At 37.7% G+C, this 25,726-nt stretch overlaps 1 protein-coding gene across 2 annotated transcripts in view; it reads left to right on the plus strand.

The window, feature by feature from the left end:
* The window catches only part of SPAG6 (sperm associated antigen 6), a 36,831-nt gene extending 12,944 nt beyond the window's left edge, over positions 1-23,887 (plus strand). For both annotated transcript variants that reach the window (XM_086860267.1, XM_086860278.1), the window contains 8 exons: positions 1,632-1,815; positions 8,256-8,461; positions 9,319-9,492; positions 11,853-12,005; positions 14,335-14,526; positions 15,716-15,832; positions 18,569-18,714; positions 20,909-23,887. In XM_086860267.1, coding sequence (XP_086716393.1) covers positions 1,632-1,815; positions 8,256-8,461; positions 9,319-9,492; positions 11,853-12,005; positions 14,335-14,526; positions 15,716-15,832; positions 18,569-18,714; positions 20,909-20,975 — 1,239 coding nt within the window. In that variant the 3' untranslated portion in view covers positions 20,976-23,887. The remainder of the gene's footprint in view (positions 1-1,631; positions 1,816-8,255; positions 8,462-9,318; positions 9,493-11,852; positions 12,006-14,334; positions 14,527-15,715; positions 15,833-18,568; positions 18,715-20,908) is intronic.
* Positions 23,888-25,726: the final 1,839 nt, after the last annotated feature.

Below are 25,726 nucleotides of genomic sequence, written 5' to 3' on the forward strand. Positions count from 1 at the left end.
AGCATGCTCTCTGATGTGGTTTTAGCCAATGCCAGCATCAAACTACTCAACAATGCTTGGACATTGCTTAAGGGGTAGCACAAGTCAGGAACAGGTTCCAGTAGCATAGATAAGGCCATCGTGCTTTGAGGAAAGAGTAGTTTAGGTGGATGGATGTGTTATGCTGTGTCACCTTCCTTTAGGGCCAGGGAATGGGCCTGGGTACATTTTATTTCCTGGGGGCCATTGCAGATACTGTTCTCTTGCCATATCTTAGTGCTTTAGATGAGGGTTTTGAAGGTGTTTGGGTACCTTACAGGATGCACAAAAGCACTCGCGCGGTTCTTTGTTTTTCTGGACTTGATCCAGAAGGGATGTGGGCTTTGCATTGTTTAAATATTGGGTACCTTGAGAGCAGGTCTAGCACTGTAGAGTGCCTAGGTTCCCTGTTCAGAGCAGAGGAGAATCAAGCATCTTGGGATGAGATCAAAGCCAGCTGGCATACAGAGAGAGCCCTCTAGAGCTTGTCCATGGTGGTCATCTGTCAGTGCCCAGGCTGGAGGGCATACTCCAGGCACATAGGCATACCAGCAGGTTACTTCTGCCCCCATGAATCTTGCCCTTCATGAGGGAGGGGGACTGTCCTTATCACAACATGGTTTTCTCTGGCCAGAGTACTTTAAGTGGGCTCTGGATTTTGAAAATGTAAGGCAGTAGAATAAACTTAATGGTCAGCTTCCATATACTAGTAGCAGTTATAGAACTGCAGGAGGAGGCTGAAATGTGACTTTGAGGGAAGACTTAACTCTGCTTTTAGAAGAAATCACTGCTGAAGTTTATGTGTGAACCCCACGCTGTGTGCAGTGTCATGTATTATATATACATACTGAAAACAATATTTGGTCCAGCACTGAGGGAGATGGGCAGAACTGAGACGGGAGGTAAGACTTCATGTGCTCTTATGACAAAAGGACCAGGGTGCTTAGTCCTATTCAAAGTGAGCTTTTTCTGGGCACAGGCAGGAGTAAAATTGGAGGCTACTTGGTCAAAATGGAGGGTTATTCAGTATCAGGTGTTGGTGTGATGGGTTTTCAGTATCCTAGCTGTGGGTTTTAGGCAGTATTTAGGCATTTCAGGATTCAGATGCTAAACTCTTTTATTTGATCTAATTCTCTCTGTCTCAGTTTCCTGTTTGCTAATGGAAGCAGTGTTTTCTCATAGAGATGTTGTGAGGGTATCTATTTTAGAAAGTGTAAAACCTTGCAAGTGTTACAGATGGATAAAATTATTTTAGGAGCTTGCCCTGCATAACATGTGTAATCTGGTTTAATATGTTAAGAATTAATTTTTGCAGCTCTTGTTGTTCACTATTCACTTAAACAAACAGACTTACCTAGACTACTGTCTTTTTCCCATATCCTCTTAGTTCTCTCATTTTTTCTGTTTGTTTATGCACTTGCTGTAGATTTCATATGATGAGCTGTCCCAAAGAACTGTAAGTTCATTGTTTGTGTGGTGTCTAGTGGTCCTGATTTGGATCTGTATTGAGATATTTCTGCTACTAAAAAAGTCTAATTTAGGCATGTCTGTATTATATTATGCTTTGAACTTCTTAATGTTAGTGAAAGTTTGTTTGTTTCTGATTTGTCTAGCGTTACTACAAGAAAACAGCTGCATTTGTGCTAAGAGCAATTGCTAAACATTCTCCACAACTAGCTCAGGCAATAGTTCAATGTGGAGCACTGGAAATGCTGGTGATTTGCTTGGAAGATTTTGACCCTGGAGTCAAAGAAGGTGCATCTTGGGCATTGGGGTATATTGCCCGACACAATCCAGGTAACAAGTTTCATGTGTATAATCTTTTAGCTTAATGTCATGTGATAATAATAATAATAAATGATGTTATTTTGGTAAATAGAACAAGATGCTTTTTATTCTCTAATGTTACAAAATTTTAAATTTTGGATAAAACCCTAGTGTAACTGTACCATTCCAACAATGCTGTACCTTTTTGTGGGAAACTGGCATACCTGACACCAGCAGTGCCCAGGTATGAGGGGTGATTTAAGAGATGTGTTTCGCCCGTTGCCAGAAAAGGACACTCTACTTTATTCCTCTTCATGAAGAGATTTCTGAATCTTTATATATTGTGTAGGTGTTACAGCAGAACCAGGTTTCTTTCGCTCAGCATTAGTTCTTCTTTTATATACACAGTTGAATGGAGAAGCCTAGGGAGAAGCAAGTTTCATGCAGCTTACAGTACTGTTTGCAGGATAAACAGGCCAAATTTATTGCACTATGTTATCATTAGCCAGTGGACCACACTACCCTCTGAGAGTCAGGAATAGGTCATAGGAATCCAATATTGAGTAGTTCACTGCTGTCTCACAGGCAGTTGTATAACTCACTGGTGGTGTCATGTTCCTATTTAAAAGTTGATCCACGTAGTTGATAGTTCTTTTACCAGCTCTTTATATAGTTCAAGTAAAAGTTTAGACTGTGAATGAAAGAACTGAGGGAAGAGAGTGCTAGCTTGAAGGGTTTGGAGAAATGGTTAGTGTTCATATTGTTCAAAGTTAAACTAATTTTACTGTCATAACATTAACTTATGGTTTTGGCTCTAAAATGTACATAGACTGATTCTGGAAATGATTTTCTTTGTTTTTTAATCAATACGAAATGTTGGACTGCAGAAGGCATGGGGGATTCCCCTTTCCCACTTAGAGGGTTAGCTTACTGGGAGAGTCTCCAAACTTGTTAGCACCTTTTTAACAGACTGCATTTTCTGGGGAGCAAATTAATTCTTGGGACACCTCTGTGGTAATGATCTTACATCATATGGTCATCAGGATTGAATTCCACTCTTGGTGAAAAATAATTGTTCCTTCCATCTGAAGGGTATTTATTTAAATATCAAAAGCGTTCATTTGTATAAACGTGTGTAGTGCGTGTGTCTGTGTTACTCTTAACATAAACATTTCTGCAGTTTTGTTATGTCATTAAATCAATATTGAGTCCCTTCAATTGCCCTTCATGCTATTCACTGCATGAATGCTGGCTGAGCTTTAGGGTGATCCAGTTCACTCTCTGACAGCATTGTCTGCAAAGATGGAGGTGATGTGGGGCTATTGAAGACAACAAATTCCTTGTACAAATTTTTATTCCATGGTTATGAATAATTTATTCGCTGATGGTGAATGGGTGCATACCTTATGTCAATTTACAACGACAATAAGAACAGCAGCCTCAGAAATTAGGTTGAAATTGTGAGTGCTACCAAGCTGCAAGCATCAGGACACAGACAGATCACTAGGTGTAATCAGTAAAAACCCCTGAATGCCAACAAAAGCCCACCAAAAGATCTCTTAAAAAAATGCCCAGCTACAGCCAATTTAGGGGTATTTACCTGCCTCTATAACACAGTCACAGGACGTCTCTAAAATCATTAGTTAAAGTAAAGGAGTTATACTGAAAAAAGATCATTTTATGCATCATTGTTTCTTACACTGGTACAAACATGCCTTTGCAACATGATGTTTTTGGAGATGTGATACAAAGATAGAAGACTTCTTGTCAATAGCTGGTGTTTACTGTTCAAGAAACTCTGGATTAGACTGACATGCTCCTGTTGACAAAATTTGCTGGTTATGATTTTCTGTCATTGACTTTCTGTGGACACATAATGCAGCTTTACCTTTAAAAATAAAGCTGGGTGTGAAATCGTTTCCCCCAGCCACAAAAGGTTTTTCAGTTTCAAAAATTTTTACAGCTCTGAACTGGGACAATATTAAGACAAGACTTTTTCTCTCTCCTGAAAAGATTGGGGGTAGAGAGATTTGTTTGCCCCAGCAAGAAAAGTTCAATAATTAGGCTATATCTCTGGGATTAAAGTCCTGATCTGTTTTAGGCAGGATGTGAACCTCTGTCTTCATGAGTGCAGTCTGTCTCCTGGCATTCAGTGATAACTGCAATGCTGAGGGTCTCTGCTTTTGAACAGAAATTGCATCCATGACCCAGTAAAGCTACTAAGAACTGCAGTGTGTGTTCCCATGAAAAGACTTCCATTTTGGGAAATTGAAGCTTTCCCCCTCCTTCCCCGTGATGAAAACACTCTGCTTAGCAAGTTCCATACTGACTTCATACAAAAATCTCTTAAAATGCAGATCTTCTGTGGACAGATGTCGCCAGAAGGCCTGTGAGACTTTAGGTCAAGACAAATGTCTCATGTTGTTTCAAGATGCTAGAAATCTTGCCAGGTCAGATTCCAAAATTTAGAAAGTGCTTTTGCAGTTCTGTTCTTTTTTCCCCTTTGAGCTGAATTTCAGATACTGATTTTACTCCAAAGTGTACAAATCAGTGTGCTGTGATTTTGCCATTCATTATTTCTACTATTTGCATTTAAAAAGAACTGTAAATGTTTCAAATACCACAAATGCCATCAGGTCCATGAGAAATATTTTGTAACATTTTATTTATATTCATTTAAAGTGCAAAATTGTTTTCTTTGAAGTATACAGATAATTTGGCTTTCCATTTTCTTTGTCTGCATTAAAGGTGTAATTTATTAATTGTCTCATACCTGAGTCTGACCTCCATCCTCCTGATGAAAGGTTTTCCCACTGGTTCCAGGAATCTTCAGTGCTGTGGTTGTAGTGGCCTGCATAAACCTCTGATTTTGAAGTGCAGCCTTTGGGCTACTTGAATTAGTCTTTCTATGTGGCCATAAGGTGATCACACATTCCTCAGAAAAATACAGTATTGGTGGTTGTTTCAGTCAAAACCTGTTGTTTTCCATGGATGCAGCAGCTACCACAGCAAGGTCTGTTTGAGAGCCCTGATCTGAACTGAAACTTGCATTTCCTTCCAACCAGGGGTTTTGCTGCTGCTCTGCCATGGGGATATAATATTGTATATTATCAATATAATATTGAACTGATTTTCTTTCTCTGGGGACAACCTGGACATTCACTTTCTCACCTTCATCTTTTTTGCCTTCATCTGGTTTTTTTAATCCATACTATTATTGCCAATGTGTTAATATTAATAGGGTTTGTTTTTTTTTCTTAACACCTTAAACTAGTTTAGAATAATCCTGTAAGACTTCCCATTGTTTTCAGTGGATATGTAGGTAGGATCTTGAATCCACTTTGTTGGCTTTCCCCTCTTTCTGATGACATAAACCCATGATGAGTCTTCAACTTACTTTGAATTAATGTTTTCATCCCTGATGAGTACTTTTCTATCAAGACAAACCAGCGCAACTCTAGTACAACTTGTAGAAGTTGTACTAGAAGGCACCTCAGACTCCAAAATCTGTCTTTGTTAGTCTTTCTTCTACATCCATTTGAGTCTTGTCTGCAGTATCTCCACTTGCTAAAATCTTCCTCATGTAGATCTGGTGAAAGCAATTAATTTATGGTCAGTTTTGAGCCACAGTTCTCTTGTGTCTGAACATATGGAGTTCAATCTCCTACTTCCATTCACACAGGCAGAAGTTCAAATTCATCATCATGTACTTGGACAAGTTCCTTCCGTTGTACCCCAATGTGAGTTCCAAGCCTGTGGTTTTCATAACCTTCTGTGGAATTAAATGAAGTTCATAAATTAGCTTTTCTCTGCTGTCTCTCTCCTCTGCAGGTATGGGTCTTGTCTTTACCCTTATAATACAGCCTTTGTGTAGTATTTGGAAGAGTATTTTTGTCATTTGTTTCAGTTATTTTAATTTTTCTGACAGAATATTTGGTTTTAAAAATTTCTTATTTCCAAGTTTGTTTTTGCCTCCATCTCCTCCTCAGTCTATTTTTTTTCCCACCATTGTCTGTGTTTCTAATTGGATGGCAAAGTTTCATGAATCCTTTGGTGTATAATCTGCATTAAAGATGTTCTACAAGTAGGAAGGTTAACTGAGTCTTTTTTTGAGGGAAAAAAAAAACCAACCTACAATTTATAATAGAATCATTAATACTTAGGATTGTAATTTTGGGCTGAATTTGCAGAGAAACACAATGGGAAATACTGTATTTCCTTTCTTCCCTGCCTCAGCTTTTCTGTTTTTCTGACAGTCCAGTTATTACTTGTCTCTCTTGACACATGGTCCAGCCCTCCATGTGGTAAGTTATTAGCCATGAACCTTATAAACACCAGTGGAAGAAAAACCATTTAATTACCCATGACCGACAGTAACCATCAGTATTTAAATGATATCAGACTTCTAACAGCAAGAGCTGATCTAAATTGAATCAGATTTAGTTTGCTCTTTTGAAATAACTTTTACGGTTACTTAGGAAGCCTGAGTGTAGCTGTGACCTGAAAGTACTGCTCTTTCTCTCCCTGCTTGAACTTCATGATTTTAGCTCATAAAACGTCAAAGAAGCCCATTCTTCTAGCACCTTGTCCCTCTTGACATCAGTTTCTTGATATTAGCATTTCCCAGCAGACTGGGGGCAAGGAGCTGGTTGAAGTTCTGAGGCACAGTCAGAGGAGTTAATCTGGACTGTTGGTCTGTAGATCACCATGTATTCCACTTGGTCAGTGCACAGCAGCAAAACACAATCTGAGGAAACCCAGCATGGCTTTCTCCACGAAAAGCTGACTGTAGCTTGTACCACTTATATTGATCAGTTCCTTTTCAGATTTTTTACATACATCTCAGGTACATTTTACTTCAGATTTTTAAAACTGAAGATACAGCATTTGAGTTTTCCTGAAATCTTATGATCTGTGTATTTTGAGGATGCATGCACTACATGTTCAGTCAAATATTTATTTGAAAAATGAACTTTGTAGAATTAATTTTACAGATTCACAGAATGTTCTGAATTGGAAGGGACCCACAAGGATTGTCAAATCCAACTCTTAAGTAAAAGGCCTGTACAGGGGTTGAACCCACAACTTTGCTGTTATTAGCACTATGCTCTAGCCAACTAAGCTAATTTCAGGGTATTGTATTAGTTTAAAAATTACTGCACAATTTATTTTTTTTATGTAATATTTGTATTTTCTTTAGAATATTGTATCATAAAGTAACATACAATGTAAATATTTGACTTATCACATGTATTGCAGTGTGTGACTATAACTCACTAATTGAAAACAAATCTGGTTTGGAACATTATTTGGATATTAACAACGTAATGATGACATGACGTACAGATTTCATGAAAAACTATATTAGTCTATGTATATTTAATGAAGTATGCTGTATTTTTCTTAGTATGAAAATCTCTTTATGGATGGACTATAAATCAAAAGCTAAGTTAGTCTTGAAATACAACAGCCATATGTTGCCATGGCACTGTAAGTCAAGATAAATGTTAAAGATAATAATGGATATGCATAATAAGGTGTAGCAAAACTGAACGAAGAACGTAATAGATTATTGAATCCCCTGTGGTTTTTACCACTTTTTCAACACTATTTTAAAATAGCACAGCTTGGTTATAATATAAATTTTGCTTCTGATATCCCGTAATTCTCATTTTAGGACTGTGATTAATGCTGCATACTCACAGAGAGCTAATGAATTTCTAATAGTGTAATTTTTGTCCATGTCAGCTAATCACATGCTCAGATTTTTTTTTTTTTTTTGTTTAAGGTGCAGTTAGTTAAAGATATTGTGCTAATCTCAGACACACAATACCACTGATGATATTTCTCATTTGTATGATTGTGTATAATAATATTTTCTTGTCATTTAAGTATAAATTCTGTCTCATCCGATGCACGGTAGCAAAGACTAGTTTTGATCAGCAAGTTCTATTTTTACAATCTTTTATGTAAGAGAAGTCTTTTATGTATGTTTTTTGTATTTTTGTTTTTGGCATTTGATCTATGCTAATATCTGCTTATCATTTAAAGAGGGTAAAATGCTCTCTAATTAGCTGGTTGATAAAATTTTGGTACTTTGGCTTTCTGTGTTGTTGTTAGCCATGCATAAAATGCTTTCCTATTGATCAGTGTAGAATAGCCAGGGTTTAAACAGCTGACATCTGCTTACTTTAAAAAAAGAAAAAGAAAACAGAATAACAAACCATTTCAGCCTAATCTACCTCAAATGTGTGCATGTAAATGGGGGTCCATCTATTGACCTGCATTCTTTTCAGTTGTGGATTGGTCCACACGGTTTATGAAACCAGGAGGGCTGATTTGAAATGCAGATGTCGAGACAGTGAACTACACCCTCCCCTTTTTCCTTTGCTGTATCTGTCAGGGTGAAAAATGGCTTGCACAAGGGTCAGTCACCCATACTCACTTAATTACTTTCCTTGGACCTACAGAACTGTCACAAGCTGTGGTGGATGCAGGCGCTGTTCCTCTTTTAGTGCTCTGTATCCAGGAGCCAGAAATTGCTTTGAAAAGGATTGCTGCTTCAACTCTCAGTGATATTTCAAAGCATTCTCCAGAGTTAGCACAGACAGTAGTGGATGCAGGAGCTATCGCTCACTTAGCTCAGATGATCTCGAACCCTGATGCTAAACTGAAGGTACATTTAATTTTTTTTTTTAATCTCCATTATACCAGTCATTACTTGAGGTTGTATCAAAGACATGGATGTGCATATTTATTTGGAAGCTCTTGGTTTGGGTGTTAACAAAATGTAACTATGTAGTTAGTGACAAAGATTTCGGAACATATTTACAAATTTAGCCACTGGATATAAACTGCAGCTCTGTGAAGAACAGCTAATCTAATCTTTTAAGTGAGTAGTGTGGGGTTTTTTTAGAAAGATATACTGTATGAAGAATGCAACAGATACTTGTAATAGATAAAATTTGCACCTTTCAGTTACAAAAAAGATTTTGCATACTAAAGATTATACGATAAACCAGTTAATAGTGAACTTATTGTATTTTTGAATGTGCTATCTGATGTGAATAGCTGTTGTCAAAGGTTTAATCACCAGCGTTTAATTGACAAAAAAATTGTCTCTTATTATAAATTCTCTGTCTTACTCTACCAAACAGAAGACAACATAAAAATGCCACAAAAATTTCTTAATATAAGATCTGACAGATTCAATTTATGTAAATAAAAATACTTTCTATAGATTTTACTAATTTTTAAATTACTGTTTTAAATGGTGTGTATATGTATTTTCTTTTTTAATACGTACAAGCTTGAATGGGATAAAACAAAAGAGAAACTTTTATTCAGGAACCAGCGAATGTTCTGTGCCATTATATTTGTGCATGAATTGACTCAGTGAATTGTAAAATAGCTGTAATTGTTTTCCCTATCCTGCTTTGTTTTCCTTGATGCAATAGATTTTTGTGTGCAGGGGGAGTGTGTGTTGTGGGATGTTTGTATACTATTGATTTTATAACAATTTTTATTTACTAGCGTCAGGTGCTGTCAGCTCTAAGCCAAATAGCAAAGCATTCAGTGGATCTTGCAGAGTTGGTGGTTGAAGCAGAAATTTTCCCAGTTGTGCTCACATGCCTGACGGACTCAGATGAATATGTCAAGAAAAATGGTGCAACTTTAATTAGAGAGATAGCAAAGCATACGCCTGAGGTAAAACCTTGAAAATGCAAATACAAGGTCATATCATTAGATTTTACACTTTAAATAAAATACAGGATTATTCTGTCATTTGCTTTTAGAAAGGGAGGGCAATTGGCTGTTTGGCATGTTCATTGGAAAATATGGAAATGCTTGCTGATATTATGAGATGTGTATTGAATATGAATTGGGTTAGGAAACTGGGAATCATAAAATGTATACCTAGCTACTTCATTCTATGAGATATCAGCACAGAGAGGGAGGTCTTGGCTGACAGTACTGTCAGTCCTAGATATTAAAAATATTATGAGAAAAGCCTCACAGAAGTCATGATACCAGCTAATAAATTGCAAGATCATCCTTTAACAATAATAGACAGCGTGTATCTTTTTAAAAATCTTCAGGGGTGCTGGGATCACATTTTAATTATTTTTCCAATGACAGCAAAGGTCAAAAATTCTCTTATTTATTATTAACCTGATGGTAACTTGAGTTTGTAATTTGAGTTTGAGCATTTACAGTGTTTTTGCCCATAGGAAGGTGGGGATGTTTGGCAAAGTCAATACAAAATAATAGGAAAACCATATAATTACAACTATGTTAATCTGCCAGACCACAGAGATAATTAAAAGGCTCTAAATATGACTTTGGAATGAAATATAAGCCATGTATTTGTGGAACACACTAATGCTGAGCATAGTAATTTCAAAATCACGATACTAACAACTGAGAAGTGCTTAAACATGAATGTTGTGCAGTTTCTTCAGCCTGCCAGTCTTTAAGCTGGTGATAAAAGTTTACAGTCTTGGCTCATTTCCTGCTTTCTCTCTGTACCTCATGGGCAATGCAACTTCACATCCTCAAAAAAGTAAAGAGATTATCATTATCAAAGAGGGACCCTAGAGTCAGAAGCCAGAGACCAAACTCAGGATTACAGGTAAAGTCAGAAGAGCTGCTGGCACCAGATCCTCCATGCAAGAGGGACTGGCCATGCTAGCAGCTCTCCAAAGGAGCAGTAGGAAGTATCTTGGTGACTCCCAATGGGAAGTCACAATCCATGTCTGATTTCAGAGTGACAGAGATGTCTGTCCAGCTCTGGGAACTCTATTCAAGCAACACACGTTGCAGCAGAGACAGGCTGGCAAATGGTATTTCTAGAGGATTTGGCTGTGCCATTTGAGACTGATGGCTTTTGGATCTCAGCTCTCTATCTGCATATGCAGAAAAATTGATGTGAAGGTCAGCAGCAGAGGGACTTAGAGCAAGGGCTGAGGGACATGGCAGGAACTCTGCACATCCAGGTGCACATGGCTGTGTCCAGACGTAGGACTTGGTTTCCACTGGCTCTAATTCACAGTCATGAATAGATTTTCCTAAGTACTAACTGAAAATTTCATCTGGTTGTTTCGTGAAGAAAACAATCCCCTTTTAAAGGCTTTAAGACAGAGTTGGATTTCATATTTATAGAAGTCAACTGGATTGGGAATTCACATGCCTCAGTTTTGTTCATTTTATTTTGAGTTTTAAGAACATGTTCCTTTTGCTTTGGAATCTGTAGGGAGAATGGGATATACCTAAAAATGTGGAAGAAAATAATAATAGTAATAATATTGAATAGTTTACTATTCATTATTGATGTCATACATATTCTACTACTGTCCCTCAAGTGATGTGAGAAGTTTGCTTTTGGTAGAAACCCAAGTTGCATAGCTTGATTGTCATTTATAAGCAAGGCTATGTAATTTGGCATTCTGGGCAGACTCCATTACCCATCAAGTGTGTTCCCTGGACACTTCCCTCAGAGCATGCTAACATGGCAGAATGGTCCAGCCCAAGTCAGTTTTGCACATCCAGAACGGTTGTCCTTGGCTTCATGCCTCAGCATGAGGATCCACAAAGGATTTTGTGCCACAGAGGTAATTTAGAATGCAGATGGGAGGAGGAATGGGCCTTTCCCTCTGTCACTGCACAGAACATAGGATGTTAGTTTAGGAGTGAGGGGGCACTAGGGTGAAACAGTATCTGTCTCAGTAGGTGCATCTTCAAGATCAGTCATGTGATAGGCTGTCACTGGCACATTTCTCTGGTGTGTGATGATGGAGTTGAGAATATGTCATTCCATGCTATACGGCATCAAGGATTCAGAGTCCTGCTTTCCTTGCAGTAAAGTCAATCAAAAACACAGCAGCAAATTATCTCCATTCCTGAGAACCTGATGCTGCACTTAGTTCCCAACAGTCTGTATGATACATCACTCTTATTCCAACTTTATTTTGTTAAACAGGAGCAATACATTAAAAGGCTTCTCTGATGTGGTACTTTATGCCTGTTGATACTTCACAGTATCTAATCTCTTCTGTTTATCTTTTCAGCTTTCACAGTTTATAGTAAATTCAGGTGGAGTTGCTGCTGTGATTGATTGTATTGGCAGCTGCAAAGGGACTGTCAGACTGCCTGGCATCATGACACTTGGTTATGTGGCAGCTCATTCGGAGAACCTGTCAATGGCAGTGATTGTCTCCAAGGTTAGCTATCACTTTGTTGTCTTCCTGTAGTTCTTCAGCAGTATTCTTTGGTACAGATACAAATTAACATAGGCAGAGAATGTATTTTGTGACAGGATTATATACTTGCTCTCTATGAATGCACTTTCTCATAGTATTGATGCTTTCTGTGTCCAAAATTATGTGGCAGCCTGATAAAAGGGTGTCTTTATGGTGTTGAACCTTTTACAAAACATCCTGGATTAGTTGGTATTACAGTGCATGATTCTTCTGTGTTGCAATTGCATGGGTACACAAAATAAGTCACTGAATTTCTGTAGTCTGATTACTCTTAAAATGTGTATTTGTGGTTGCATCAAAAGCTTTTTTGAAACTTTTATGCTTAATGGCGTGTTCTTCACTGTACTAGTGTGACTCTGCTAGTACTGCTAGAGTATCTTGTAACAGCAATCTTCAGGCTTGAAGAGATCTCAGTTTCCAATGTAGTGTGGTTTGATTCAGTTGTGCAAGTGACATTTCAAATAAGTAAAGTTATGCATTTTCAGGTTTAAATAAATTCTGCTGGGCAATGATATAGAAGAGGAATAATTTGCAATGTTTGCAATAGGTGAAATTAGTGCCTGGTTTAGTAGTCTGATGTGAATAATGCTAACTAATGATAGAAGAAAGCAATTTCACTAACATTTTTGACCCATTTTCACACTATGTCAGTCATTTAAAACATTATATGAGTGGAAAAACAAAACAATATAAACAAAGGAACAGAAATGTCTTCTAGTAGAAATGCAAGTTGAAAAATGGAAGTTGGTACAACATAATATAATATGCAGGGAAAAGAGGAGTGATCAAAAAATGCTCTTCTGTATTTTAAAACTAAAGAAATATATGCTTTTTTCTTGCCATCTCTGGAGGCCCTTCTTCTCTGGATATCTGTGTCTTTCCACTTTCACAGATGCCTAGAGCAAATATGCTCCTGCTGTTGAGTGCTTGACATTAAGTGGGATGAAACCAGGATTAAGTTCTGGAGGAAGTCCCTAAATTAGATTTTTGAAGAATAATAATAATTCCTATCATAACTGAATGGAACTGCTGTGAGAGCTGTTGTAGGGATCTGGACAAACTTTGATGAAATTAAATATATTAATGAATGATCCACAAAAGAAATAACAATAAACCTGAATAAACCCAAAATCCATTTAAAAAAACCCAAACTGCTTCAGGGGAAATTAAGCTTCTGGAGTGGTATGTATACTGAGGATGAGACTTGGTAAACTGGAACCATTTGAAAGAAATGCACTGTGGCATAACCACGTGCAATTAGACACTAATGATATTATGATATAAAGTGATAGTTCCATTCCATAGTACTCTAACCTGGAAATGATGAATTTTGAACAAGATTTTTGGGATCATACTGGACAAACACTTCATTGTGTTTTTTTGCTCTAATGCAGTGGCAAAACCTGCCACAGTTTAGTCCTTTGTGGTATTAAAGAATAGAAGATGAAGCATTACTGGAAAAGAGAAGTTCATCTATTTGTTGTAGTAATATATATAGTTCCACTGTCTTTGTTGAAAAGCATCTTGGGGAAAAAAACCAAAACAACAAAGCAGAAAACTGTGCATAAAAGAGTAAAGAAAGATTCATGGGATGGAGAAAAAGGTTTTTGGGAGAGAGGTTTAGTAGCCTTGTCTTACCTAAAGTAGCATGAAATGTTTCCTGATGGAGTGTTTGGCATAAAATACCAGCTACTAAGTAGTTGTGGAGAAAGTATAAAGACCCTGAACCAGAACAACTTTAGTAACAGCTGGATGTGAGATCTCCATCTCTTGATGTCTGCAAATCAAGAGTTGAAACCCTTCTTGAAGTGTTTGGGTGAGTCAAACATGAACTACTGGACTCAAAAAGAGGTTGATAAGTTGAAATTTAGTGCTGTGGATAGTAAAAAAGAAAGACTCAGTGATTGAGCCCTTCTGGTCTTAAACTGATTTCATAGAATCATAAACACTCAAATTCTTTTATTTTCAGTTTGAGAAGAACTGCCACCTTTACTCAGTACAGCCTGAATTATGTTGTGTATTCTTTTTAGACCTTAAATTTGCATGCTTGTTCAAACTGCTTTCTGACTTAGAACATTGAATCTGTTTCTTTTTAACTATATTTTTTAAGATTTATTAAAAATTCTTGCTAATCATGATGCTGTAAAAATATGGCATCACTAGCATGCATTCTCTTACAGCTTTTTTTAGAAGAAGAGTGTAAATAGAGAAACATTTTCTAACTATCTTTATCTGTTTCACATTCCCTGGTCTACATTTGTAAAGGCTGTGCTTTTGATTAATGCTACAGGGAATACCACCACTGTGTGTCTGCTTGATAGAAGAACATGAAGATCATATTAAGGCAGCAGCTGCTTGGGCCTTGGGACAGATTGGAAGACACAGTGCTGAGCACGCACGTCATGTTGCAGTAGCAAACGTGCTGCCCACGCTGCTCGATGTCTTTATGGACACACACAGCTCAGAAGATCTTAAAATGAAAGCAAGTAGATTTGTAGTATTTGCAGTATGGTGTATTAATTGTAATCAGGAGGTTTAAGTGCTTAAGAACTACTAAATGATATGTGTTTTTATTGATGCTCACTGAGTCACAGCTTGCCTGGGTGCAGAGTATCTGAAGGCTGTGTCATTTAGTAGGGGACTGGCTGGTCCTAATACATGTGCATATGGTATATACCAAATCATATGCTGTAGCCACCACAGTCTAATCCCTTACTTTTTTCCAGTTTAGATCAGAGTTGCATAGACCCATAAATGTTGTAATTTCTTGTGACTCATCTCTAATTATCCATTTCTGTTTTTGCAAGTATAAGCTCTTGTAGAAAATGTTACAGTCCTTGTAATAATTTTGCCTACATTTTTATTATTATAATTAAACTGTAACTGCTAATCAAGGCTCTGCTCTTTAAAACATGCAACGTTTAGGGCCTTTCCTTGTGTGAGAGCTTGCAGAGTTGTAGTTCAGTAAAGTGTATTTCTGAGCAACAGTAAGTGAGCCAACAGAAGAGTGTAATAGGACAGGATATGATCTCCCATGTTGTACTATGCTTCTGTACATTCCACTGAAATACCACATTCCAGATCTGTAAAGTAACTTTTATATAGTAATTTCCCAAAAATGTTGAAGCCAAATTAGCTGTACCTGTAATCCTGCCCAAGAAGGTCACTACTACGTATCCATCAAGGTTGAGTTTGTTTTCAGAAATATGCACCAATGCAAAATTGCTTCACTCTCTCTTTTCCCCCCTGCCTGGACAGTACTGCACTTTGCTATCCCAGACCAGCAGCCTCTCCTAGTAAGCCACTTCTAAAATACAATCTTTTAAAATGTGTTTTGATTTAACTTTCTTATTATATTAGAGTACTTCAATTTACCTAAAGGGTCTACTCCAGCTTTCATTATAGTCAAAGGAAGATTGCCATTACTTTGACCGTAGATAACATAATAATAATAATAATATGATGTGCTGTAGGTTTTGAGATTTAATAATTCTAAGTAAAAAATTGATTCTTCATTAAGTGACCTGATAGATATCATAGTTGCTATTCAGAAATTGCTCATTGAAAATTCTGATCAATTTTCTTTTTTGATCAGACTTCAGTGATATATATGAATTCTTGTTGTTTTCATTGATATCTTACTAGTGAAAGTTTATTTTTCATTTCAATAGACTAAGAAAGCTTTAAAGAACATTCTTCAGAAATGCACGCATTTTCCAGCACTTGAACCACTGCTTCATGACGCCCCTCCCAGTATTATGAAGTATATTATTGGGCAGTTTAGTAAGGTAAGAAAAAACTCTGCTTGGTGAGTAATATATTAATTGCTAATTGTTTCCCATACAGCAAGGAAACTATCTTTCCAAAGAAGAAGTCACTGTAAAGGTGTGTCATTGTTTTCTCAGGATCCCCAAGCATCCCCTTCAAAGCAGTTCTTTTGTCTGATACAGCTGGATACTGTTTCATTTGGAATCTGCCATAATTCATCCTAAAACTGGGAAAACAGTTTCTTATAAGCAAGGTGTTTTTTTCTTCCATGCCCCTCGAGATTAAGTGGAATATTAACTCACGTGCAAATATTTTTGCTGAGCCAATGTATCACATAAATCCCAGTCACATCTGTTTTAGATAAACTACAAGCTGTCTGTACAGGAGTGACTTAAGTCAGATATTTTACAATAATATAAAGGCTTGACTCCTTTTATCCTGATTAATTTTCAGTCTCAAATGAGTGTAAAAATTCCAAATTTTTTCTCATCCCTCTCAAAATTTTGAAAGTTAGTTGTTAAATACATTGTTTATTTGAATGCAGCATGTAAAATTGATACAATGTATTCAAAATATTTAAAGTTGGTAAGTAATTGCTAACTAATTGGGAGACTTACAGTGTCTGTCATGTTCGTGGTGGGAATCCTGTTCAACTCTAGACTGTGTCTTGTGCAATACTCTGTGGTGTAACCTGTTAGCAGGGTGTACCAAGCTCTGTTGATGAGATGTTCTTTCTGGAAATGGCCAAGTAAAACACTCTTGATACTCAGCTCTTATGACAGATCTGGAAGCACTGCTGTTGGTAATGCAGATTCCTGATTACATTGCCGCAGTTAATTTCTTCTGTCTTCTTTCTAAGGCTGTTGAAAGACTGGGTATTTGCACAGAACCCAGTCCCTTTTGCTTCTCTGTTCTGACTGGAGCTATTAATGAGCCATGTGCATAACAATTAGTTATCCAGTGTGTATTTGGATGTTGCTTGCTATTGAAATGGTTTTGTGCCCTTCATATCAGCTGATATTTTGTTTTGTTTCATTTTTTCTCCTTTGCCTGTACATTATTAAACTGTACTTGTCTGGCATTTGCTCTTCTGAAGTATACTCTTAAAATTAAGTTCTCTGTAGTAAAAGCCTTTTTCTCTCCTGTAGCATAGCTTGGGCATTTTCTCAGAGCTGTGGTCTGTTACTTCTGTTTGCTTATTTATGGTACAGTAAAGGCCTTATTTCCAAGCTGTGCTTCAAAATGGGGTGCTATTTGTTTTTCGTGCTGGACTGTGCATTTTAACATTAGCATTTTCAGGGTTTGTGCAATTCTGTGCTGTCTCAGGCTGGACTGGGGGAAGGAACTGTGTCTCAGAGGTGCTCTCCCTCTCTTTAGGGCCCCTTCCAAGAGAGTTTTCTGCTGTCTTATCCAGCCTGGAAGTCACAGTGTGGAGGAGGAAGGCAGGGAAAGGGCCATATCCTGTCTCCTTGCTAGTTCCTCCTTGGCAATTCTTGTTGTGGGAGATATGTGAAAACAGACGTCTGTTCAGTTCCCACAACAAAAAAAAAAATCACAGTTCTTCCTGACACTTCTGTGGAGCATATAATAGTGAGAAGTCTCTGTGCTCTCCTGCTTTTTCTTTACCTGTCTGTTATTTTTGTACAGCCTAGAGGAACCACAGAAATGAAGGGTGTTTGCCTGTATGCGTGGAAGAAATCTTATTCTTTTTCTTCATCCTTTTATGTATTCCCTTTCTCATTGGAGGCTCGTGTTTTACACTGAAATACAGTCAAATTTATGACAATGTCTGACCAGTGTGGAAGCTTAAAAAATGAATTTACCGTCTCAGAGCTGGTTTTAAATGCATCTGGTTTTGCTGTAGGTGCAGCTGACATCTTGCATTATCTTTGTCTTTTTCTCTCTCTATTTTTATTATTATTTTTTTAATAATATTGCAGCCCTATGGGCCTATGGACTACACACTGTCATTCTCCCTTGCCTGGCCCAGCCCCCACCTCCCTTCCTTCATTCCTCCCTCCCTCCCTCCCTCCCTCCCTGCCGTCCTCTGGACAGAGCTGCGTATTGGCATCACTCAGGGAGCACAGAATGTTATTGTCTGATCATTTCTGCTTCTCATCCCCTTTGGCTGCAGAAACTTCACGTTTTTGCTTTGTGTGTGTGTTTGTAAAAGGCTTCCATGGCTACATAGTGTGTTAAAGGATTTTAATATCTAGGAATTTAATAGTAGCATGTAATGCTTCAAGGCTATATTGTTCACTTGCAGCAATTCTCAGTATTGTTTTCATGCACTAATCTATACTAGATCATTATAATGATATAAAATTCAGCTCTACAATTAAACTGTGGGAATTGACATAAAAGACCTGAATAACTTGGTTTAAGTGGAACAGATGCTGTTGTTATTCCATGTTAGTGTTCTGTTTTTTTTATCTATTTATTCTCCACAATCTTATTGTCTCTGTAAGAATAATTCAAGAAATATTATTTATGTAAGGATAAATAGTAAATTAATTATTTTATATATGTTATGTATTAAAGTACATGATAAATTATGTTGTAATCATAAAGGGCTGGTTTATGTTTTTTTTTTTCCCTATACAACTGTTATAATATAGTAGTCATTACAGATGTTGTTTCTCTGATTTTCCATTTTATCTGTCCTCTGAATTAAAACTAAATAAGCAATATTTGAGCCTAGTGGCATACACATTAATTCAAAAGAATTTTTTTTTTATATGCTATTCTGTGTGTAGGTGTTACCACATGACAGTAAAGCACGTCGTCTCTTTGTAACAACTGGTGGACTTAAAAAGGTTCAAGAAATAAAAGCAGAACCTGGGTCACTTCTTCAGGAATATATCAACACTATTAACAATTGCTATCCAGAGGAAATAGTAAGGTATGGAAAATGAAATGTAAAGAATTCATACTTGTAACATTGTTAGATGTTTTTCACAGGAACAACACAAAGGAAGTATTTAAAACAGCAATTTAACTCCTTTGTGAATTTTGGTTTTAATAAAACCAAAGTGTAACATTTGGTTAATTGCCCCAGTGGTAACACAACCTCTGGACACATTCGTTAGAACACTTTCTCTTTTTGTATTTGGAATCAAATTTGTCTGTCAACAAAGCCCAAATAATCAGGCTTTTGCAGGAAAGTGTGACAAAAAGTCAGTCCTGCACTGCACAGATTGAGTCTTCAGTACAACCACTCATATTTATAAAAGTCTTTGCAAAATTTATTTTGGTAACTTACTTGTGGCTTACTTAGGCTCCAAAATACAGGTATGGGTGAATCTCTGGTTATATCCTTGACTTTTGTAATAGTGTGTCTGAACTAGCATATTCAGAGGCTCCTTTGAAACTTCCTCTGATGTATAGAGGGTCCAGAGGCTCTCCTGCACAGTTGGTCTGCCCACAGCTGCCCTTCCTCCCTGAGCCTCATCACGAGGCTTAAGTGTTATATAAAAGGACCATACACCAGCTGTCTGCACCAAGTTGAACTTTGCCCTTAATGAATACAGAAACACTATTAAATAGCTTACAGTCAAAATGTCACCATCCTAAATTGTAATAATGAGAGAAATGCCCTCCTAGATTCTAGATATCCATTTACCAGTCCTTCGCTCCATCAACACATCAGAAGGATGTTGTACTCATGGACTCCCTCTACAGGCTCTGAAGATCTGCATCATCAATTTTAATTAGAGCAGCATAGTTCTTCAGCTAATAGTAGCTAGAAACTAAGTCTCACAATACGAAGTCCTGTTTGTCTCCACAAAGAAAAGCCAGTGGCTGTCAAATGGGAAAAAGCAAAGTCATAAAGAAATTTTATTCTGCAGCTAGTACTTCAGAGGGAAAGAGGAATTTGTTTATGCTATTCTGGATATTAATAATGTTTCTTTGTTATAGCTATTTTTCCCCCTGTAAATGAAAAAAAAGAAACTAGTCATCTAGCCTGGGATGTAATAAAGAAAAAGGCCCCTTTGAGCATCTCCTGCTTGCCTGTCTGTGCTACTGCCTGATGTTGGTTGTGCTGCCTGAGGCACAGCAGCTGTGATAGAATCCAGCTCTGGGTTTGTCCTGGAGACCTGTTATTTTAGGCTGTTTGCAGACTGAATACAGTAATGCACTGGAAAGTTAGCTTTACAATCACAGAAGTAATGTGAGGTTTAAAAAGAGTTGAATCATCCAGAAATTATCCAGAAAATGAAAATTAAGAAGGCAAATAGATTTTCCTTTAAGGGAAATTTTCCTCTGGGGATTTTTTTGGAGTATATTTTAGGCCTTCATTACATGGAGGCATATTCTTCTCTCTTTATAGTTGAAGCTTTCAGGGCTCAGAGGTGGCAATTCACATGCCTGCAAAACTAGAAATACACTGAGATGTATGATTTTAGAATAATACAGTATTAAACTTCAGATAGTCTTAACCTGGAAAACAAGAACTAAATGCAGCTTAGATGTTTGCATATTGGGTGCATGTAGTTGGTCCATTGTGGAAAGCCAGTTAAATGACAGCAGGACAATAATGGCGCCAGAGTCCTACTCTAATGAAAACCTACTGGATAATGTCCATCCTCATGTGGCATTAGAGAGAGAAGGTTTATTTTATTTTCATTCCAGAACCAGTGTCCCTCTCATGGATGTAGACTTCATGTGAATTTTGGGGGTGTGTGCTTATGTCTGACAAACAGCAGCAGACTGTTGTCATTTGCAGCTGACAGTTCTGTGTAAACTCATGCTTTTTTATTAAAGGCCATAATTTCAAAAGAAGCCAACACCTACATTTCTTAGTAAAGACAATGCTTACGGCAGCTGTAGCTGAACCTACCTAAAATGTAGCTGCTTACCTGCATGCCCTAAAAGAAGCTAAATGTATTTTTAAAAACCTGACTTCCAAGTGTAAATGATAATGTAAGTTGAAAAGCAGGTTGTTAAAACATTGTAGGGGAGTAACTGTAGAATTTCTTGCCCAGTGTTTAATGCTAGGATTTTTTCCTGATCAGTAGAAATATGCACAGTGTTCCTTTACTTTGCACAGAACATGCCTTGTAGTCTAACACACAAACAAAATGTTTCTCTTTCAGGTATTATTCCCCTGGATATTCTGAGATGCTTCTTGAAAGGGTGGAAAATTACCAACCAGTTTTATAAACTTCAGTGTTTTATTAGAGCTGCATTTCACATTTATGCCTTTATGACTGTAATACAAATACAGCTGTTGAAAGCCTTGCTTGATTCTCAAATCTCCTTCTACTGTTTGAACTACTGAAAAAGCTCATCAATTCCAGCAAGCTATATTTTGTTCTTTATAAACTTTTTTGTTGCTAAGTTTTTCCTTTTTATTCCTTTTTGTTTTTCTTTAAATTACTACCAGATATTGCCACATATATGAATGGAATTTCATGCAGGGGTGATGATTTATCACAGAAGCTTTTTTAGAATCAGTCATTTCCTTTTCCTTCCACAAGAAAGGTTTGTTATCTCATTCAAATTTTAGCCTTCTCAGTACTATTACCATTTTCCCCTTTTGCCTTTGCATATTGTTTAAAGCTTCCCAAGCTTGATGAGGGGAAAAAAGCTGGCCCCTGTGCTTTTTTTTTAATTATGGAGTCTTTTCTGCACTGAGATACCTCCTACTGCTACCTTTGAGGAAGCAAAGTGTTGTGATTTTACATCTCTAAACATGTTAGTAACAGCTAAACAAAGAAATAATCAGATCTGAAGATGATACAAGGGCTGAATTCTGCATGATATGATAGTGTGGTGATCCTGGCCTGGTAGACAATACCTCTTTTACAAAAGTCCTCATAATTAAGGCAGGATTCACTGTGGAGGAAAGGAGCAATACTCTGTTTGGCCTGTGCATTGTTGTTCCTCTTGAGAAGGACAGAATGAACTCAGAACTTCCATGAGTGCAAAGGGAAGGACGCTGTGAGCTCTGATTCTGTGGGGGTCAGCAGCACATTTGTGTGGCTCAGAAGAGAGATTTGCTTGGCTGCAGGAACACAGATAGATAGTTAAATAAGTTCTGAGCACATTCAGAGGAAATCTGAGGACACTTAGGTCACGCTGATTGGACTGATGGGACTAAGGTGGCTTAGGATTTATCCTTCAAGAGCTGAAATAGATGAAGAATTGAGTAAAAAGACATTTGAAACTTAAGTCTTGAAGCTGCAGATCACATTGATATGGAGGTATGAGCTCTTTCCCATCTGTAGAACATCCTGAAACTATTTTACCTTCTTTTGGAGAGTGAATAGACTTTTATATTCTGCTTATTCCTCTGGTGTATTACACAGCAAACAACCCTCTTGTCTTCTCTAATATGTAACTGTCATTTACCATTTTTTGTTCTAACCATTTTCTTTTATCTCATTTGCAGCAGTTTGGGGGGGGTGGGGGGTGGTTTTTTTGTGTTTTTTTCTTTTTATTAATTTCTCACAGAGACTACTAAACAGTGTTTCTGGAACGGGATATCTAATACTGGCAGCCACAAGGAAAGACAATGTTTGAAAACCTCCACTGGAGAGAAACTTACCTACTTTCTTAAACATATAACTGAATGGGTTTTTAAAAGAAGGATCTTATCTATGAGAAGATAGTCTCATCTATTACATGTACAGCAGGAGCAAAGACTGATTGCAGTCGGAAATTATTTAGGGTGGCTTTTCTTTGCCAAATTCCAAATGACTGTTCTTTTATTCTTGTCAGCATATTTTGCAACACTTCACAGAAACATTGTTGGGCTATCCTGTGTTAAAATTTATGTCTAAAGAGCACTGTTGTACAACACAGTACCTGCTGTGAGGTACATGGTGCTCTCAGACTGCTTTTCAGGAGGAGTAGGGGATGCACAGTACCTTACTGTATGGAGACTGAGACAGAAGCTGTTGGTGTCATGAAAGTTGGTATAAAATCCACACCAGATGTGTTCTTTCCTTAGCCCACAGCTAAGTGAAAAGCCATGGAACTGACTAGCTTCTTCCAAATGCCTTTTTGGTTTTAGTGTTTATATGATCTGACATTAATGCTATGGTACTCTGGCACTATTAATGCTAGTGGAAAAACTTTTAGACTCTTAACAAGATTGTTGTGAGGAGTAATACTCAATAATTTTCTCATGTGCACTTTGGATATTTAAAAATCAAATCTTGTACAATCTCTGAAAGAAAATGCAATGGAAGGGCTTCAAGACAGCCTTGAAGGATGTGAAGCCTCTGTTTTCCTTAGCAGAGCAGAAGTGGCGCAGAGGGCTGTGTGCAGATGGGAGGCAGCAGAGGCATGGAGCTGCGTGTCCCCATAGCTGCCTCGTGTGCTCGGGAGCACCCCCACCCCACACAATGCTAATGTATATGTTTTGTGCAGAGAGAGCAAAGAGGCTTCAGTCCCCTGACAAATGTGCTCCTGCTGTGTCACACTGTGCTACACTGTAAGGATTCCACAGGGTTAAATTTCAATGCCTAAACAATTTGTTCACAGTCTTTTCACAGTCTTTTTCTGATTCCTGACAAAGAAAATGATTGCACAAGGCAAACCTTCAAAGCGATCTGATTGTGTAGAGCACAATCTGAATCAGACCCAGCATAAATACATCTTTACATCCGCTGGGCAGCTCTGGCCTAGGCCAGTGGCTGTTTGGCTTCTTGTTGCAGGATTCCTGGAGATGCCACATCCCATTAGGCTGTGGCAGTGCAAAGTCCTCTCCCACCTAGTTTGATACCCCTGCCGTCGTTCTTTACTGGCAGGCCACTTCCCTCTTCTTTTGCCTTGCACATACACCTTGTGGCTGGAGGCTTCCCTGGAGGTACATGTCTACACAAGACACATCTAGCCCTTTACAGCAGAATTATTGCTAATTTGTATTTTACTAATGTAACTGTGGCAAGAGTTGTTTTTTCCCTGTAGTGTTTCACAAGGTGTTTCTTCAGTGTTTCTCTTCCATCTCATTTGGTTTAAGTCATCATCCAAAACTATATTAATGTTTGTAATAGCTACTCTGGCAGACTTCAAGTGTGTATCATTTGTCTCAATTTCATATAATAAAATGTAGATTTGCATTTTAATTTGTTCGAATGCTGTTTTCATGTGAGTGTATGACTGTGGTGCTACAGAAGATGAACAAAAGGCTCATTTTGCAGCTTGGCCCTTACACTGCCTTTGGATGTTTGTCTCAGCTTACCACTCAATGGTGCCTGCTTTGGTGCTTAGGACATACAGGCATTTCAAGTAAGAGTCCCTCTCACAGAGGTGGCTTATTAAGACACACAAAGAAAATTAAGCCAGTACTTTGGCAGAAATAAATGTAAGCCCTTAAATCATTTTGCCTGTTCTTTTGACTGCAGCGTGGGGACTTTTCAACTCAAATCTCTAAAGATCTTCTCTGGAGGCCTGAGCCATGATTTTTGTCTGCATTACTACAGTTATTATTACATCTACAGATGTAAACCAGGGCCTTGACAGAACATGTGGATGTGTAAAACTTTTACCATATTTCATTCAGCGGATGGATTAACTGGCCTACAAAAGCTCCTTTCTTTATCTGAATGACTGGAAACCTAGAGGATCTGAAAAGGGGAAATTCAAGGAGTTCAACTCTTGTGCATATAATATGTTCTGCATGTCCAGAGGGATTTACCAAGGGATTGCTTTGTCTCATCTGAAGTGATCAAGCTGCTGGAGATCTGCATCTTAACAAACAAATGAACAAAATGTTGAAGGAGTTGAATGGAATTGGTGGAGGAAATGAATCTCATTTAGTGAAGTAAAGCATAAAGTTACTGTAATTAGGAAGTGGATGGAGTGTGAGTAGATCTTCAAGTGTTCTTGATTTGGTCTGGCGGGTTGTGAATCAGCCTGGATGAAGGGGAGTTTTAGGCATGGAAAATGCCATGGGATGCTTTCAGCTTTGTTATGAATTGGAGTCCTCAGATTTCTGGGTATTGTAGGGGTGGCAGACAATTGTCTCACCATGTGAGGAATCTGTGAAAGCATACTTGCCTCAACTTCTTCTTTAATGGCTGTTTGGTTTCCAGTATCTTGGTTGTTGGAATTTTAGATCTCCCTTTGTGACTGTCGGGGAAGGAAATATGGAGTAGACTGGATTGCAAAGCCAGTGGTTCCACTTCTCACACTGACATAGGATTGCTTTTATGGTCTTGGATAATTATTACAAATCCCTATGATTCATCATCTTCATCTGTCAAGTATCTGTTCTACTCCTTTGTTAACTTAGAGAAGTGCTGGGAAAATTAAATTCATATGAGAATTGATGCAGCAGAACTTAAGTTCTTTATAACTAACACCATATTCAGAAAGAAATATTGTTCAAGAACCTACAAAAATTTACCTAGGAAATCTTGGAGATGCTGATTTTTAGAATCAGAGTTGAATTAAGTGTCAGTGGGTTTTGTTATTTTCCTCATCTGACACAATTTAAAAGGATCACAGAGGAAAATTATTATATCTTGTGACTATACTAAAACTATTGATGTTATTTTTGTATAATACTTAACTGATAATATTGATGCTACTGTGCTTTATTCTACAGCCAGCTCTGTAATTTAGCTAGTGAAAATACTAATTACGTTATTACTGCTGTACTATATTTCTAGATACGGCACAAAAGACTGAGTTAGAAAATATGTATAAGCAATACTAATGCATATTTTGATGATGAGAATGCCTTTTAAACCAGGAAATGTTTTTGTGCTGCGTTTCACAAGAAGTTACTCCTGCCTGTGCTAAACACATTTCATGGCTGTGTCCCTCCTGCCCGGCGATCGGATCACGAGGCTCTGAGGTGCTGAGGGACTGGGAGCTGCTGTCCGTAGCAGAAACCAGTTGTGTTCACTCTCATGCATCAGCAAGCCGTGGAGAGGAACAATGCAGGGCTACTAATGGCA

This window comes from Cyanistes caeruleus, chromosome 1 (assembly GCF_971803275.1).
Source record: "Cyanistes caeruleus chromosome 1, bCyaCae1.hap1.1, whole genome shotgun sequence".
Lineage (NCBI taxonomy): Eukaryota > Metazoa > Chordata > Aves > Passeriformes > Paridae > Cyanistes > Cyanistes caeruleus.